The following is a 16,429-nucleotide window of genomic DNA, read 5'->3' on the forward strand; positions in this document are numbered from 1 at the left end:
AAATAATAGATCAGATTTATCAGTAATAACAATAATCATCATTCACAGTACTAAACAATATATCATAATAGCATAACATTTTTTTCTTTCGTTTAATGAATACATTCCCTGAATATTTTTGCTCACTGCCTTTGATTTTTAATATTCTTGTGGTAGTGAGTGGGAGGGCTCAGCAGTAAACATTGTACTTTAATTTCAGTGATTTGCATTTCTGCAGTTTCTCTGCAATCTGCCACATGAAACACAATGGGTCGTTTTAGGTTATCATGACTTGGACGCAGGTGTATATGGTCTAAATTTAGCCTAAATTAACACCCGGGGACATTTGTTTTCCTCTTGACACAGTAGATGCTGCTGCACAAGAGGGTGAAGTCATCCATCTGTAATAAGCCGAATCAGCAGTAGTGTGTATGCGTTGGCAAATAATGACTATTGTTTTGATTTATTATTTTTTATGTTTAGTATGAAGAAATATAAAAAATAAAAATACATTAAACAAATGCCCAAAGCTCAAGATCTTTGAATGATTTATTTTAACAGCAAATCCTCCAAATATAAATGTAAGATTTATTTATTTAATTTTCTATAGATAAGTAAATAGGAAATAGGAATCTCAGACTGATTCCTTTAAAACAAGGCTTTTACATTTTTTTTTAAATTAAGTAACCTTCATTCACTGCATTGCAATTTTTATTTTCTGTTTAATTGCTTTTATATATATATATATATATATATATATATCAAATAAAATCTAATAAATATATATAAATATTAAATTCTAGGTATTATATTTAAATAATATAAAAATATATGTGTGTATTTTGTTTTTATTGTGTAATTTAAAATATTATCTTAATTATTTTTGTCCTAGCACTTTGGATTGCTTTGATGGTATTTTTCTCTTCTTTTTGTTTTTAAATTTAATTTTTTTTATATATCATTATTGGTTTAAAGGAAGACAAACATTTTATCGCAGAAAGCATGAGAGCAACTCATTCTTAAAAAAGGAAAATATAAAGGGAAAAATAAAAATGAAGACATTAAAAAAACCATAATCAACAAAAAAAGTATACATTAACTAAATAAATGAATAATTAAAAAAACGAAATATGTTGTTGACAGTTTTGATTGGTATTTAGTCTGGTATTTAGTTTCATTATCAAAATAATGACTCAATAGCTGAATATCTTAGTATCCCAATATAATAACTTCAATCACAAAATATTGAAAAAAATAATGTCTCAGTATCTCAGAATAATGACATAGTATACTGTCCTACAAAGCCTAACTGCAGTAGCTACATTTTTGATTGAAATTGGGTTTTTAGCTAAAAATGAACTCCTTGATGTCTGTTTTATCTGTGACAAAGTTTTAGATTTCAAGTTTGCTTTATTTCAGAGAAATGATTATAAAAAAATTGCAATAACTACAAAATCCAACTCAAAACCAAGCAGTAATTGTACTTACCATGGTCTGCTTTATACTAATTTAAACATAAAAATAATAGAAATTATAAGTTTATTTGAAAGGGAAAGTGTGTTCAAGTTAAAAAGTGAGATAAAAATATATTAAGACCAAAGGTCAAATAAATCACCATGATCTTTGGGTATAAAAAGCACATAATCAATACATATAGAAATAGGTGTCATATCACTTATCTAGCTATAACCCATTTGGCTGGCCAGTTAAAAAACGTTAAAAAAAAACAACAACTGCGCATAGCCATCTGGCTATAGCCAAAATGATAAAAGTCTTAAAAATACATATAATTGTATGATAATAGCATAATACTGCGTGGTATTATAGTATTTTTTATGGTTAAGAATAGATAATAAAATCAGGCCTTGGATGAAACTCCGCCCCCTGCTGGCCGACAGCGACACGCGCCTGTTTGTTTTGTGTTTGTTAATAAAGCTTCGCTGACAGGATTGAAAGGAAGATGGCGGTGTGCATACCGCTGAGTGTGAAGATGTCACCCTCAGCTCTGCTGGGCTTTAAATGCTTTTCAACACAACAATTCTCCTCCAGAAAGCTGCTAAAATCCCTGACAGAGGTCTGCAGACGAGGTGAGACCAGTTATTGGTGAGTCGTGTTGATGATAAAAGCTAAAAGCTGCTCTGAAGCTAATAACTTCTACTGGAAACTCCACCCAGATCATCTGCTTTTAATTTACTGTTTTCATTAAAGTTTACACTCTTAAAGTGAACCGGATATTACTTTATATATCTAACTTTATGTACAGACTTAGCTTGCTGTTTTTACTGGTTAGCTGTCAAACCAGCTGTTAGTCGCTAACCATCAGCCCACAGCAGCAACATTTCGTCACCCTGTTAAAATAATTGCCTAAGTCATTTTTTCAAGTCTTTTAGTAAACACAAAAAAATTCACCAAAAGTGTAACATATGACATGTATTGATAATTTCACTCAAAAAGGATGTAACCAAGGATGGCTATAGGCATAGTAATAACACTGTGTGTAAATGATGTAACTTAAGAGAAATAAATGACTTAGGCAATTTTTTTTGAACATGCCTTTGTGACAAAATGGTAACACTTTATTTTGAAGGTGTCTACATAAGAGTCACACAAGCCTGTCAGAAACAGGACATGACAAATGCATGACAAGTATCATGAGCATTAATGTTACTTCATGTTTATGACACACTCATGTCACTTTTATGTAGACACCTTCAAAATAAAGTGTTACCATATCTTGCTTAAGTCTTTCATTCTTTATCTCAAAATAATGAATTTGTACTGCAAAATAAGATAAGAAAATAAATAAGAATCTGTCAAAAATATTTGACAGCATTGAAATGAGCAAGACTCAAAAATAATGACTCAGTATCTCAGAAATAATGAGAAACTTTTGGAAAAAATGACAATCATCTATAATCTATATATTAATTAATTAATCATTAAGTAATAAGAAAAGATGATCAAAAAGACTTATCATAAAATAACTATTGCAAAATAATGAAAAACTTTGGAAAAAAATAATGACTTTTATTTTCGAAAAAATGACTTAGAATATCATAATATTGATTTAGCGCCTCAAAATAATGACTCAATATTATAAAAACAATGACTTATCTCTGTGTAATGAATTCATATCTCAAAATATTGAGTTTCTCAAAAATAATGACTTAGTATCTGAAAATATCAATATTTTAAAGTTGCTTGCAAGACATATAGACCTTTGGAAATGTCAAGAACTATCTAACAAGAAACTGAGTCATTCTTTTAAGAAAGTTTCTGATTATGATTACTTGCAGGATATTTCTTCAGCACTTTGGCAGAAGCGTTGTCTAGCTGTGTTGTTATGATTCAAATAAAGGTTACTCGGTGAAAGCCCAGCAGGATGTGGAGGAGAGCGTCGTGAGCGCCGCCGGGTTCCGCAGCCCTCTGGACCACTACAACGGGCTGATCAGAGACGGGACGCTGCGGGAGGACGAGCACCAGAAAGCCGTGCTGCAGACTCTGGACCAGCTCCACAAAACACTCAGAGGATACAGCAACACACCCACATCTTTCTTATCCAAGGTAGAGACAGAAACACCTCAAATACTACTGATACATTTCATAATTTTTAATGTTGAGGTAAAAAAGAAAAGTAGTCTTGGTTTGCTGGTAACGTTTACACCTTCCTTGGCAAAATGATTTACCAAGTCAGACATTTTCCACCACGTCATCAAAACAGCATGTGAGATATTAGAGTTGCAACTATAAGTCGATTAATCAATATTTTTTTTCAAAAGAAAATTACTTGAAAAATGAAAATGATCTATAAATAAAGAGTTAAAAAAAAAAAAAAAAAAATTACTTGGCAATTATTTTTATAATTGAATAATCATTTCAGAAATCGTTTAAGCAAAGAAAGCCAAGCATCTGCTGCTTTCATGCTTCTTAAACGTCAGAATTTTATGCTTTTTTTTGGTCATAAATAATAATACACTGAATAGCTTTGGATTTTTGGACCATTTGTCGGATAAATATTATTTGTAGACGTCACTGTGGGCTCTGGGACACAGCTGTTTAACTGTTTAATCATCATTTATTAAATATATATGAATATAAAGTTTAATCATCCTTTTATAACTATACACCAGTCTACCACAGAACTACATTCTTCTATTCTACTTTACTTTTTTATATATTATATTATATTTTAATTCTATAACCTCTGCACTATTTTATGTTTCTGTCTTAGAGCCTCATTTTTTTGTACGTATATTGTATGAGCATTGTTAACGGCTGCTTCTCGGAAATTGTTGCAAAGAAGTTGGGACAGTTTGTAAAAAAAAAATAATAATAAAATAAATGAATGCATCCAATTCAGCCTGAGTGTATATATATTTAAAAAATCAACTTAAGTTTCCCCTGTTGAGCATTAGATATCTTGTCGTTGTACTTTTGTAAAATTGAATGTAGGTCTAAAAGGGTTTGTAAATCATTACATTCTGTCGTTTATTACATTTTCCACAGCGTATTTGCTAAATTAATTGATGTAAATTCTGCTCCTGTTAAAGTAATTTACTTTATTAATTCATGATTCATTGTTGCATTCTGTTCTCTTTATTTATTTTGGGATCATTTTGTAACTCTAGAAACTTTCTGCTGATTTTTGTCTTTCAGTTTTTCACCAAACCGAAGGCTCCCAAAGGTTACTACATCTACGGTGACGTTGGTAAGAGAGATCAGCCTCACAGTTACAGATATAATTGTATTAATCTCTCTAAATGTATCTCTTAACTCACCTGCTCTTTATTTGTTTCAGGCACAGGAAAAACTATGGTGATGGACATGTTTTATTCATACGTTGAGACTGAAAAGAAAAAGAGGGTTCATTTCCACGGCTTCATGTTGGACGTGCATAAAAGTGAGTACTCTTCATGTCTCTACCAAAGATGTAAAAACTATTTATCGGTGACGGTCTTTGCTCTGAACAGCCACTAGGGGGCAAATAAGTGCTCAAGCTTTGAGTGAAACCACAGATGAACATATGAATGAATGAGTTTGAGGTGAATGAGGTGTCCTGGATGGGTTTCTACCAGCTGCAGGGGCTGTTTGCTGCAATGGAAAGAAAAACAACATGAGCAGAATATATATTTTCTCTATATTGTCAGTTAACGCAGGTTTCAAAGTCATACTTGTTTTTCTTAAATTGCCAAAATTACACCATTATCATAGCCAGATCCTCTAAAAAACTAAAGTTATTGCCAGATTTTCCACATTTCTTGAATTAATTATGTGTGACAAAGATTTACAAAAATAACCAAATATAATCTCAAAATAGTTATGTTTAATCAAAATCACTTTATTCTACATGTCTCATTTGAAGTTTTGCCAAAAGTGTGTTAAACAGAACCTGTAAAGATCGTACCCACTAAATTCTACACTCCTCAGTGCAACTGGAAACCTTCAATGACTCGTTTTAGACCAACAATCGTGTGGCAAAAATTCAGTGAAACTTTGACTAAACTACACTGTAAACTGTGTAGTTTACACAGAGCAGAGAGGAGAGGACAAGAGAGGTTGTAATAATGTAAATAGTTCAATATGTAAAGCATGTGGAGCCCAGATTTTTCTTCAATATTGGAAACACTTGTGGAACTTGTGGAACAAAAAAAGTTTTTTATGTAAGATAAATTATAAGAGAAATTTAACTTGCACTTCTTCTTTTTTGATTAATGGCAATATAACTTTGTTATGATGCACAAAAACATTTTCTAGTTTGACCTACTTCTTGACAATATTGTGCTGTTTACATAGAGGTCTTATGTGTTACAGGTAAAAATAAGCCACAGTGACTAAAAATATACTAAAATATGACAGGAGTTAAATGTCCTGAAACTGCCTTGGAGCTCAGCGGGTTCACCAGATTTATATAAACAATTGTCTTGTATGTTTATTCTTAGAGATAAAATATCAGCCCACGTCCTGTTGGATTTCTTCAGACCAATTTACCAAAAACAACATTTCAAATTCTTTATTGAGCATGATAGTGTTTTCAAAGTAAAAAAAAAAAGATTCAAAATCACATTTTATGTTGGACTAAATGACCAAAACAGACACAAAATGACAAAAAATAAGACACAAAATGACAAAAAAAAGACACAAAATGACTAAAAAAGACACAAAATGACTAAAAAAGACACAAAATGACTAAAAAAAGACACAAAATGACCGAAAAAAAGACACAAAAAGACGAAAATTGTTACGCTAAATACACAAGACACAAATAAAATAGAGTCCCACTAGAATAAAAACCAGAGTTGGATGACAGGATCACACACAATCACAAGATCACATTAATGTTGGTTTTCTTTGTTTCTTTTTGGTTCAAAATGTTGATCCAGTAAGTCAGAATAAAAAATAAATTATTATTAGGTCATATAGGTGAGGTTGTGCTGAAAAAAATATATACCAACATTGCATTTAAACATTTTTTAAAGTGGTGTATACAGGCAGAATGAAAAGGATTCAAAATGGACCAAATAGCCCCAGACTCCATAGAGTTACACCACCCTGAATCAGCAGCTCTGTGCATTTACACCTATGACACTGAACATCTTTGTTAATATTTGTGAGTCTAAAGCCAAAGACATCAGCAGCCAGGTGTATTTTACTATCAGCTTTACATGAAACCAGTAAGAAAACTAAGGTTCCATACTGTCCTCTGCACTGTCAGCATTTCATCACCCACTAATGCTTTCATTTCAGCACTGGGGTGGAACAAACACTTGTCAACACGCTACATTTAGAAGAATGCAGCGCTGTGGTCGCTGAACTGAGCTTATATTTCCTGTTTTAGCCACCACATTTCAGTTTTGTTACATTTAAAGCTTTGCTTACGTGTCTTTAAATGTACACATGCTGCTGACAAAGCACTTTAAAAGGGTGCAGTAAAAGTCTTGAGTGGTTGTTTAAGTATCAGGTTAGATATAATAATCTCTCACTCTATGTTGTCATTGTGTTGAAAAGATATACATTTATTGCTAACTTAATCCTACATTTACACTTCCTCAGTGTCTGTGTAAAACTCTTTGAAATTTGAATTTTTATAAATTGGCTTAAAGTTTGTTAGTTTGTTATGCTTTATTCTATACTTACACCCAAAATGTATTAAGTCTTTTATCTATGTTGCATTAGACCTTGCATTTAATTAGTTAAGGTGCATCTCAATAAATTAGAATATCATAGAAGAGTTTATTTATGTTAATAATTCAATTCAAAAAGTGGAAATAACACATTATATAAATCCATTACACACAGAATGAAACATTTCATGTCTTTATTTATTTAATTTCTTCTAATTAAAATGATTATGGCTTACATTTAATGAAGACCTTAAATTCAGTGTCTCAAAACAATGTAATATTACCAAAGACTAATTTTTTAAAAAGTATGTTTAATATGGAAATGTTGACCTCTGAAAAGTATGTCCATCTATATGCTCTCAATACTTGGTTGGGGCTATTTGTCAACTTGTTTTTGAAAAGTGCTATATAAATAAAAATGTATTATTAATATTATTTTACACTCCAAAGGTGTTTTCTGTTTTCCAGTTTGTGTTTTCAGCAGTTTTTTGTAATCATGTGTATTAATTTCTACCACTGCTTATCATACAGAGCTGTGACTCGTTTTTTGCTCTTTTTTTTGTGTCTTCAGGGATCCATCGGCTGAAACAGAGCATGCCGAAGAGGAAAGCAGGGAAAATGGCCAAATCCTACGACCCCATTGCTCCAGTGGCGGAGGAGATCAGTGAAGAGGCGTGTCTTCTGTGCTTTGATGAGTTTCAAGTGAGTCTTAATGTTGTACTTACAGTCATGGAAAAATTATTAGACCACTCTTGTTTTCTTTGTTGCATTTGTTCATTTTAATGTCTGTTACAACTAAAGGTCCATTTGTTTGGACAAATATAATGATAACAATGGAAATAGTTCATAAGAGTTTCATTTAAGAGCTGATATCTAGACATTTTCCATGGTTTTCCTGATAATGATTTTGGTTATTAAAACAACCTGTGAGCATCTACATTTTATGTATAATTTACCCTGAACAGTGCTGTTCCAGGTTTTTAATTAATTTTTAACACATTTCAGGTCACTGATATCGCTGATGCCATGATCCTCAAGCAGCTCTTTGAGAATCTGTTTAAGAACGGAGTCGTTGTTGTGGCCACTTCTAATCGTCCTCCTGAAGGTAAATCACACACATCCTGAACTTTTTTCTCTTTAATTTTTGTCCGTCAAAACAATTCAGAAATTGTTCTCGCTGCTTGTCTTTGTCACAACTGATCTCAATGTTTTACGTCTTTAAACTACAACCTATAACATGTATAAAGAAGGGTTTGTGTCACATTTTAACCAAGTAAGAATTGAGAATCACAGTCAGTTTTTTCTTTATTTTAAGTCAGTATGGATGCAGTTTAGGGCTGCACTCTTCAGTTTAACCTTATAATTTAAAATCTAACATGTGCAGTGCAGTGTTCCTTCCTACACACTGTTTTAACTTCATGTTTTAAATACTTGGCAAAATAATGACAAAGAATACCCTTATGGCTATTGTTAACACACAATATTTAAATGAGACACCTATATTAAGAGAGCATGAATTCTTTAAGTCCCTGTAGTTTTTAAGTGTAAATAAAAATAAATCTAAAAGAAACAACAACTTATTGCTCACTCTTTCCCCTCAGACTTGTATAAAAACGGACTGCAGAGAGTCAACTTTGTGCCGTTTATTGCTGTGTTGCAGGTAAGAAAGGAGTCATATGTTAGATTACCTCTTTTAATTTTAAATGCATGTGATTTGAATCGTCTGACTGTCTCACATGCAGAAATATTGCCAAACTCTCCGCCTGGATTCTGGGATAGATTACCGCAGAAGGAACAGACCTTCTGCTGGAAAACTCTACTTCCTGTAAGAAATGCATAATGTAAATATAATATCTCAGTGTTTTGCATCAAATTGTCAAATCGTTTGCACGTTTTTAAAATGTTTCCTGTTACATTTCGTGCAGCTCCAGTGAGCCTGACGTAGAAGCGACGCTCGACAAGATGTTTGATGAGCTGGCTTTCAAACAAAATGACAGTAAGCGGACATATGACCTCATTCTAAAGCTGATAATGTAATGTGGTTATTATTTTATCTGTATTACCACATAAGTTACACTCTCTAATATCAGATGGTTCAGAATCAGATTCAGAATACTTTATTAGTCCCAGAAGGGCAATTCAGTTTTACAGTCAGCCTGTCCATAGTACAAAAATATATATTAAAAAACAGTAAAATAAATAAATAGTACATTGACATCAACAACAACAACAACAACAACCAGTGACCGTACAGCAGAGCGGGATGCAGAATGATTTCCTGTTTATACTGCATTTTGTGCATTAAGCAGCATTATGGCAGAGAGGATAAAATAATTTGCATAACAGTTTGTCTTCCGAATCGGCACATAACACTGCCGACTTGAGGGCATGCTTGCAAATTCACTGCCAAGACGGTTGGTTTAAAATTCTAAATGCTTTCTGGACCACCCGCATTGTCCAAAGGGAGCTGAGGTCCTTCAGCTGGACTCCAGTGATTTTCGAGCATGTTCTGATGATGCCATTCAGACACAGACAAACCAGCAAAAGAATAAGTTAAAAGACTATCAATAAAACTTACATAAGGGGGCGTCCCGGTGGCTCACACTGGTAGAACGCTTGCCATGTAGGCTGAGGCCTTGCTGCGGCGGAGCCGGGTTCGAATCCGGCCTGAGCTCCCTTTGCCGTATGTCTTCCCCTCTATCACCCCCTTTCACTCTGTCACCTTCAATAAAAGCATTAAAAAAATAAAATAAAAAAAAAACTTACATAAAAGGTACATAAAATATTTCTGTTGACACCATAAGAGTTGAGTTTCCTCAGCAATGGATGCTCTGGTTTGCTCGCTTAACAATTCTGTCAGTGTTTTCACTGAATTTCAGATCTGAGTCAAACATGGTGCCCAAATACGTGTACGATTGTACAATTTGTACCTCTTTACCATGGATGGTGCTGGTTTTGGGGTCGACACCGGATTTCCTGAAATGAATGATGATTTCCTTGTTTTTTAGCACATTTGGGTCGAGGAAGCTATCATCACACCATTTAACAAATTCAGCGAGGCTACCAATCATAGCACGGCTGTGCCCTCGCTGAATTTGTTAAATGGTGTGATGATAGCTTCCTATAAAACAGACAGTAAGACTGTCATCTGTTTTCTTGGGAGGATCTGCAGCTATCTGTGTAAAGGATAAAAAGCAGTGGAGAGAGGACACAGCCCTGGGGAGAGCCTGTGTTAGAGGATATGACACAGTCTGTCTGTTAGAAGTTTAAGATCATCAATAAAATCTGGTTGGGAAGCATAAAATAAGAGGCTAGCCTTTCAATTAAAATATGCGGCTGCATCTTATTAAAAGCAGAACTAAAATCTCACATGGGATTTGGGTTGTTCGAGATGCTTGTACACTCTATCTAAAATAAAGAATAAAGTCCTTACAAACTGTTCTTCTTCACAGTAACACGACCAAGAATTCTGAACGTTCACAACAGGAAAGTCCGTCTGAACAAAGCATGTGGGACCATCACAGACTGCACGTTTGAGGAGCTCTGTGATCGAGTAAGTCTCTCAGAGCTTTTATGTCTTTTTCATACATATTGCGCAATGGATACAATGACATAACTGCAGCTTTTTCTTTACATGCATCCGGTTAGACTTCTTTTGATGTCTGTCAGTGGATATATGCTTAAATATGTTGGTTTTTCACATTTATTTGCTTGGATTTGCATTCTTTATCACCCAAATAATTTTTTTTCTGCATGTTTTTGGTGTATTAATAAAAGTTAAGTGGCACATGAATGTGTCCTACAAAACCTGGAAATTTAGTTGACATGGCATGGAAATGCCTTAAAAATGCCTTAAAATGACCAGATATCCCGGAAATAATCCGTTTTTCCTGGAAAGTTTAACTTGTACTTTAGCCTCTCAATTGCCTGCTTAACTTAAGGTGCGTCTTTTATTTGAAACTTGACTGTTGCTTTGATTACACTTCAGAGGGTTTACCAGAAGAGAAAAGGAACAGAAAAATGCTTCCTTATAGTAGATGAGGATGTTTGTGAGCAGGTGCTGTACTGTATCGTCAAGAAAAACTCCTGGAAAAAATAATTTCTTAAAAAGAATTGGATCCCTGAAACCATTTGGGTTTTCCCAGGAGTTTCAGATTGATGGTGAAAACTTGATTAAATGTTAGTTTTGCCTTTAAAGCTGGATTTTTACATAAGTTGTTGACACAATCCAGCTGTAATGCCCATAAAAAGTAATTCAAATAAAACCTCATTTTGCATTAAAAAAACTTCTAATGAAAGCTTCATTGTCAAAAAGCCACTGTGACAGGATCACACACAGTGAACTGAAGCTATATCATGATAATATTCAATGAAATATTAAAACAGCAGTCCTTAAAACAGTCTTGTTGCACTGTTAAACCAGGTAGAAAACTCTAGATCTATGATGCATCACTTTACACACCAGTCCCTGTAATGCAGTCTTTTTGGTGCCTCTTGAAACACTGGGAACTCACCCAGAATTTAAAGTTAAACAGGTTTGAACGGTTCTTGGACGCGTTACTTGTTTAAATGATTCACTCACCAGTTGCTCTGTAGAGAAAACACAAAGAAAACACACACACACACAAAGTCATAAAGCCACAAGATTCACAGCATTTTCAAAGTATGTTCTTTATTAAAACGCAGGAATCTGAAATTGTGAAACAGCTTAACCCATCGTTGTCTACTGGCCAAGGACACAGGAGGGATTATTTAGGGCTTAATGAACACCAGTGGTATTATTGTGATGTTTGAATGTAAATATTTCAGCCTTTAGGGGCCAGTGACTACCTGGAGATGTCCAAGCTGTTTGACACCGTCTTCATCCGACACATTCCTCTGCTGACGCTCAACAAAAAAACTCAAGCCAGGCGGCTCATAACGCTGGTGGACGCTCTCTACGACCACAAGGTACACAACCCACAGACAAGCTATACAGGTGCATCTCATTACATTAGAATATCATAGAAAAGTTTATTTATGTCGATATTAAATTCAAAAAGTGGAAATAACACATTATATAGATCCATTACACACAGAATGAAACATTTCATGTCTTCATTTATTTAGTTTCTTCTAATTATAACGATTATGGCTTACACTTAATGAAGACCTAAAATTCAGTGTCTCAAAAAAATGCAAATATTACAAAAGGCCAATTTTTAAAAGTTTGTTTGATATGGAAATGTTGACCTCTGAAAAGTATGTCCATCTACAAAATCTGACAAAGCACTTTAAAAGGGTGCAGTAAAAGTCTTGAGTGATTGTTTAAGTATCAGGTTAGATATAATAATTCAGATATATTGCAAATAGCTCTCACTCTATGTTGTCATCGTGTTGAAAAGATATACATTTATTGCTAACTTATTCCTACATTTACACTTCCTTAGTGTCTGTGTAAAACTCTTTAAAACACATTTTTATAAATTGGCTTAAAGTTTGTTAGTTTGTTATGCTTTATTCTCAATTTACACCCAAAATGTATTTAGTCTTTTATCTATGTTGCATTAGACCTTGCATTTAATTAGTTAAGGTGCATCTCAATAAATTAGAATATCATAGAAGAGTTTATTTATGTTAATAATTGAATTAAAAAAGTGGAAATAACACATTATATAGATCCATTACACACAGAATGAAACATTTCATGTCTTAATTTATTTAATTTCTTCTAATTATAACGATTATGGCTTACATTTAATGAAGACCTTAAATTCAGTGTCTCAAAAAAATGTAAATATTACAAAAGACCAATTTTTAAAAATGGTTTAATATGGAAATGTTGGCCTCCATCCATCTGCACTCAATACTTGGTTGAGGCTATTTGATTTGAACTACTGGTTTTATCTTTTCCATGATATTCTAATTTATTGAGATGCACCTGTATGTTTTGGAGTTTTTATAATAATAATAATAATAGTCATCTTTTGCAGGTGCGGGTGGTGATTCTTGCAGACTATCCACTTGAGGATATTTTTGTACACAATGGAGATCACGGTCACGACGAGAGCCACATCCTGATGGACGATCTGGGGCTGAAGAGGGTGAGAGCTCCGACTCTGTTTTCACTGCTAAACCAGTTTCTCATGTTGGGTGTGGACTTTCAGTCTTAAAGTAGATAATTAAGCTGGCGGAGGCTGTCGGCTGTCATTGAACGGAGCTTAAAACACACAGCTGAAAGTTACTCAGTCTGTCTTTGTTGTGAGCACTATAAAACCTTCTTAAGCAGTTCTTAAGTATTTAACTGAGTCTTAAACTTAATTTATTTTCAATCAAGTGAGTGCCTACTTCTGCCAAGAATAATCAGTCCTCTAAATTTATTACTTGAATAATAAAAATGGTCTCTGTAAATTTAACTTCTAGATTTGCATTAGAGATTACATAGTGATAAACAATGGTGGGGTATGTTGCTCAGACTATTTAGATTGATGCATTAATTCTTTAAAAAGTGAGAAATGCTTCAAAATGTCTAATCTCTCAAAGTTTAGAAATTCACAGATACACAGATTTACTTTTCCACCAATATTTATTGAACTCTCTTAACAGGTTTTGGGATATCCTGTGAACTAACCAATGAACAGACACACAAGATAACTTTTTTAATATATTCAAGTGTTGTTCTCTTGACACTGAGGCACCAGTTGGCCTATTTAATAGAAATGGTACTTTTATAGAAGTAAATAACTGATCCAAGTAAACCGCATTGTTAAAACATTTCTCTTCTTTCACATTTCACATTTTTTCCTGTTTTCACCTTAAGGAATAATATGTAAGTTTTCCACATTATTTATCATCATTGTTATATATTTTGTTGAGTTGTTTATGCACTTAACACTAAATGTTTTCAACAATTTTCAAACCCAGAGAAATCTGTCATTTATTGTGACCTTTTTGAATCTCGCACCCAACAAATACCCCATTACAAAAAAACTAACACTAAAACTAATAAAAGCTATCAAACTCACTCTAAAAACTAATAAACTAATAAACTAACTGAATTTGAAAACAAAACTTCACAACGAAATTAAAACTAAAACAAATGAAAAATCCAAACGTATAACCTTGATACAAATAAATATTTTTCACCTTCTGTGACATTGTGAGATGGGGCGTGGTCTCGTTGGAGGTCTGTTCTCCCTGAGTGCCCTTCCAGTTTAATTTCTTAATTAAATTTTCTGTGGTTTAACAGGATGAAGCCAGCAGTCTGTCCATCTTCAGTGGAGAAGAGGAAATGTTTGCCTTCCAGAGGACGGTGTCTCGACTCACAGAGATGCAGACGGAAGAATATTGGCTGGAAGGTGACAGAAGCACTAAATCACAGGTGTAACATTTTGAAAACGTGGACCGTGTTACACAACCTCCATAAACTGTTTCCTCCCTGCCAAAAGCAGCCCAGACTGAACACTACTCACCGCTGCAGCACAGACGCAGCGGACTGCTCGACATTATGCTGTACAGAGAATATTTATTGAAATCTTAAAAGGCCTTTTATGACTTTATTGTGACATTGCACTTTACGGATCATTTTTAAGATAAACTGTAGGGTGTTATATATCGCTTTTAACTCCGCATCATATAGTGGTCCAACTGTATTTACTTTTATAAATCTGTGGGGAAGAGCTGGACGACTTTTGGATTCCCAGAAGGACTTTTATGAAGATTTAAGGGACATTTTAATCTTTAATCTCCTTTGAAAATATAATGCATCTCAATGATTTGTTTATGATTCTAATGAAAGCGTAATACAGTGGCAGCAGATTGATTTGGGGATTTAAAGCTGTGTGTTTATTTCTAATGATTTATGTGGATGGTGCTTGTGTGAAATGTTCGTCTCAGAACGTTTCACAAATGGACAAAAAAAATCCCATTTTAACTCCATTTATCAGTATTTTCATTTTGCCGGTAAGAAGAAAACAACATGTTTTTTTAAATTTCACATCTTACTTCCAGGCCACTATATTGTCATACATCTGTCTTCATAAATGAAACAAACGGTTCAAGTGTGAGAGTTGCTGGAATATTTCTTTTTATTATTTCTTTTTTTCCATTATGACATTCAGTAATATGCACCGTCTTACAAAAAAAGAAGCAGTGTAGGAAGTGAAAGTGAGAAAATCATCAGAGTTGATCTCCTATACAAAAAAAAAAGTGTTATTATGGCAGACAGACAAATTGTTGGTAATTAATTTAGTGTCTGGTTATTTCTTTTTTTAAATATTTATATAGACATTGCAATATTTTGGTCAACAAATCAAATGTATATATAAAAATATATATGTGTGTCACACACAAACAATTTAAAAAATGACACACAAATACAGTTTAATGTGATTAAGGGAAATATTCAGCAAAGTTTGAAAAGTGCTTGATTTTATTTTGGAAAAGGGTGAAGGAACCCTGAAAATAGTGCAAGGTGGGTATTTTAAAATAACATTGACTTACGTTTGGGCTGAAATATTTGAAAAAACTTTAAGTGTCACAAATGAATACATATATAAGATTCAATATATTTCTATATTTCTTCACTATAACTGCATTTCTAGTAAGGGGGGAGTGTTTAAAAACAGGCTGTAGGAAATACATTTGAAAGAAAAACATTTTGAGGGATTGTATTTTGGGAATTTAATGTCCTCAGTATTCTTACATCCTGGATCTGGTCTTAGTTGCAGCTTTCATCTTGCAGTGACATTAATAGAATTGGAGCTAATGTTGCATTAAATTTTCAAGACAGCAGGTAAGTGCTGGTATTGTCATTTCTACTTTATTAATTTTACATTTAAGTCAAGTAATGTGCTATGGAAGAGTATTAGGCCCAGGCATAAGGAGGGGATTTTATTATTTTAAAAAATTGGCATAATCAGATGTCAAAATGTTATATGTGAGAATACAGTCAAAGACTATATTAGAAAATATAAGTTAGGAAGGGTTTTCTCCTTTTTTTCTTTCACTGTGGGAATAAAGTTGAAATACATTTAAAAAAGGATAGTCACGTTTCGTTTTTCTTTGGAGTTTTTTAATATAGATTTTTTGACGAAGAATAAAGTTTAACTTTAAGAAAAAAATTAAGACATTTTTAAATTTTGAAAATAAAGTGGTAAGGTTGAGAAGAAATTTGAACTTTATAGAAAGAAAATAAACCAGAAGTTGCTTTGCATTTTTGAGATTAAAAATCAAAATGTCAAAAAATTTAACTTCATGTAAAATTATCAATTTCATATATTTTTTTCTTTTTCCATTTTGAGAATAAAGCCACACATCTAGAATAAAGTTGCCTCAAAAGTTTGACTTTA

At 33.2% G+C, this 16,429-nt stretch overlaps 1 protein-coding gene across 1 annotated transcript; it reads left to right on the forward strand.

Annotated features, from left to right (window-relative positions):
- The first annotated feature begins 1,939 nt into the window (after positions 1-1,939).
- afg1la (AFG1 like ATPase a) lies at positions 1,940-15,420 on the forward strand. The gene is made up of 13 exons (XM_059352844.1): positions 1,940-2,066; positions 3,338-3,543; positions 4,636-4,687; positions 4,778-4,879; positions 7,672-7,802; positions 8,106-8,205; positions 8,702-8,760; positions 8,843-8,925; positions 9,026-9,096; positions 10,553-10,653; positions 11,910-12,050; positions 13,073-13,183; positions 14,329-15,420. Exons 1-13 carry the CDS (start codon positions 1,940-1,942, stop codon positions 14,464-14,466), a joined length of 1,422 nt encoding a protein of 473 aa, XP_059208827.1. The 3' UTR covers positions 14,467-15,420.
- The last annotated feature ends 1,009 nt before the right edge of the window (positions 15,421-16,429 follow it).

Source organism: Centropristis striata, chromosome 16 (genome assembly GCF_030273125.1).
Source record: "Centropristis striata isolate RG_2023a ecotype Rhode Island chromosome 16, C.striata_1.0, whole genome shotgun sequence".
NCBI lineage: Eukaryota > Metazoa > Chordata > Actinopteri > Perciformes > Serranidae > Centropristis > Centropristis striata.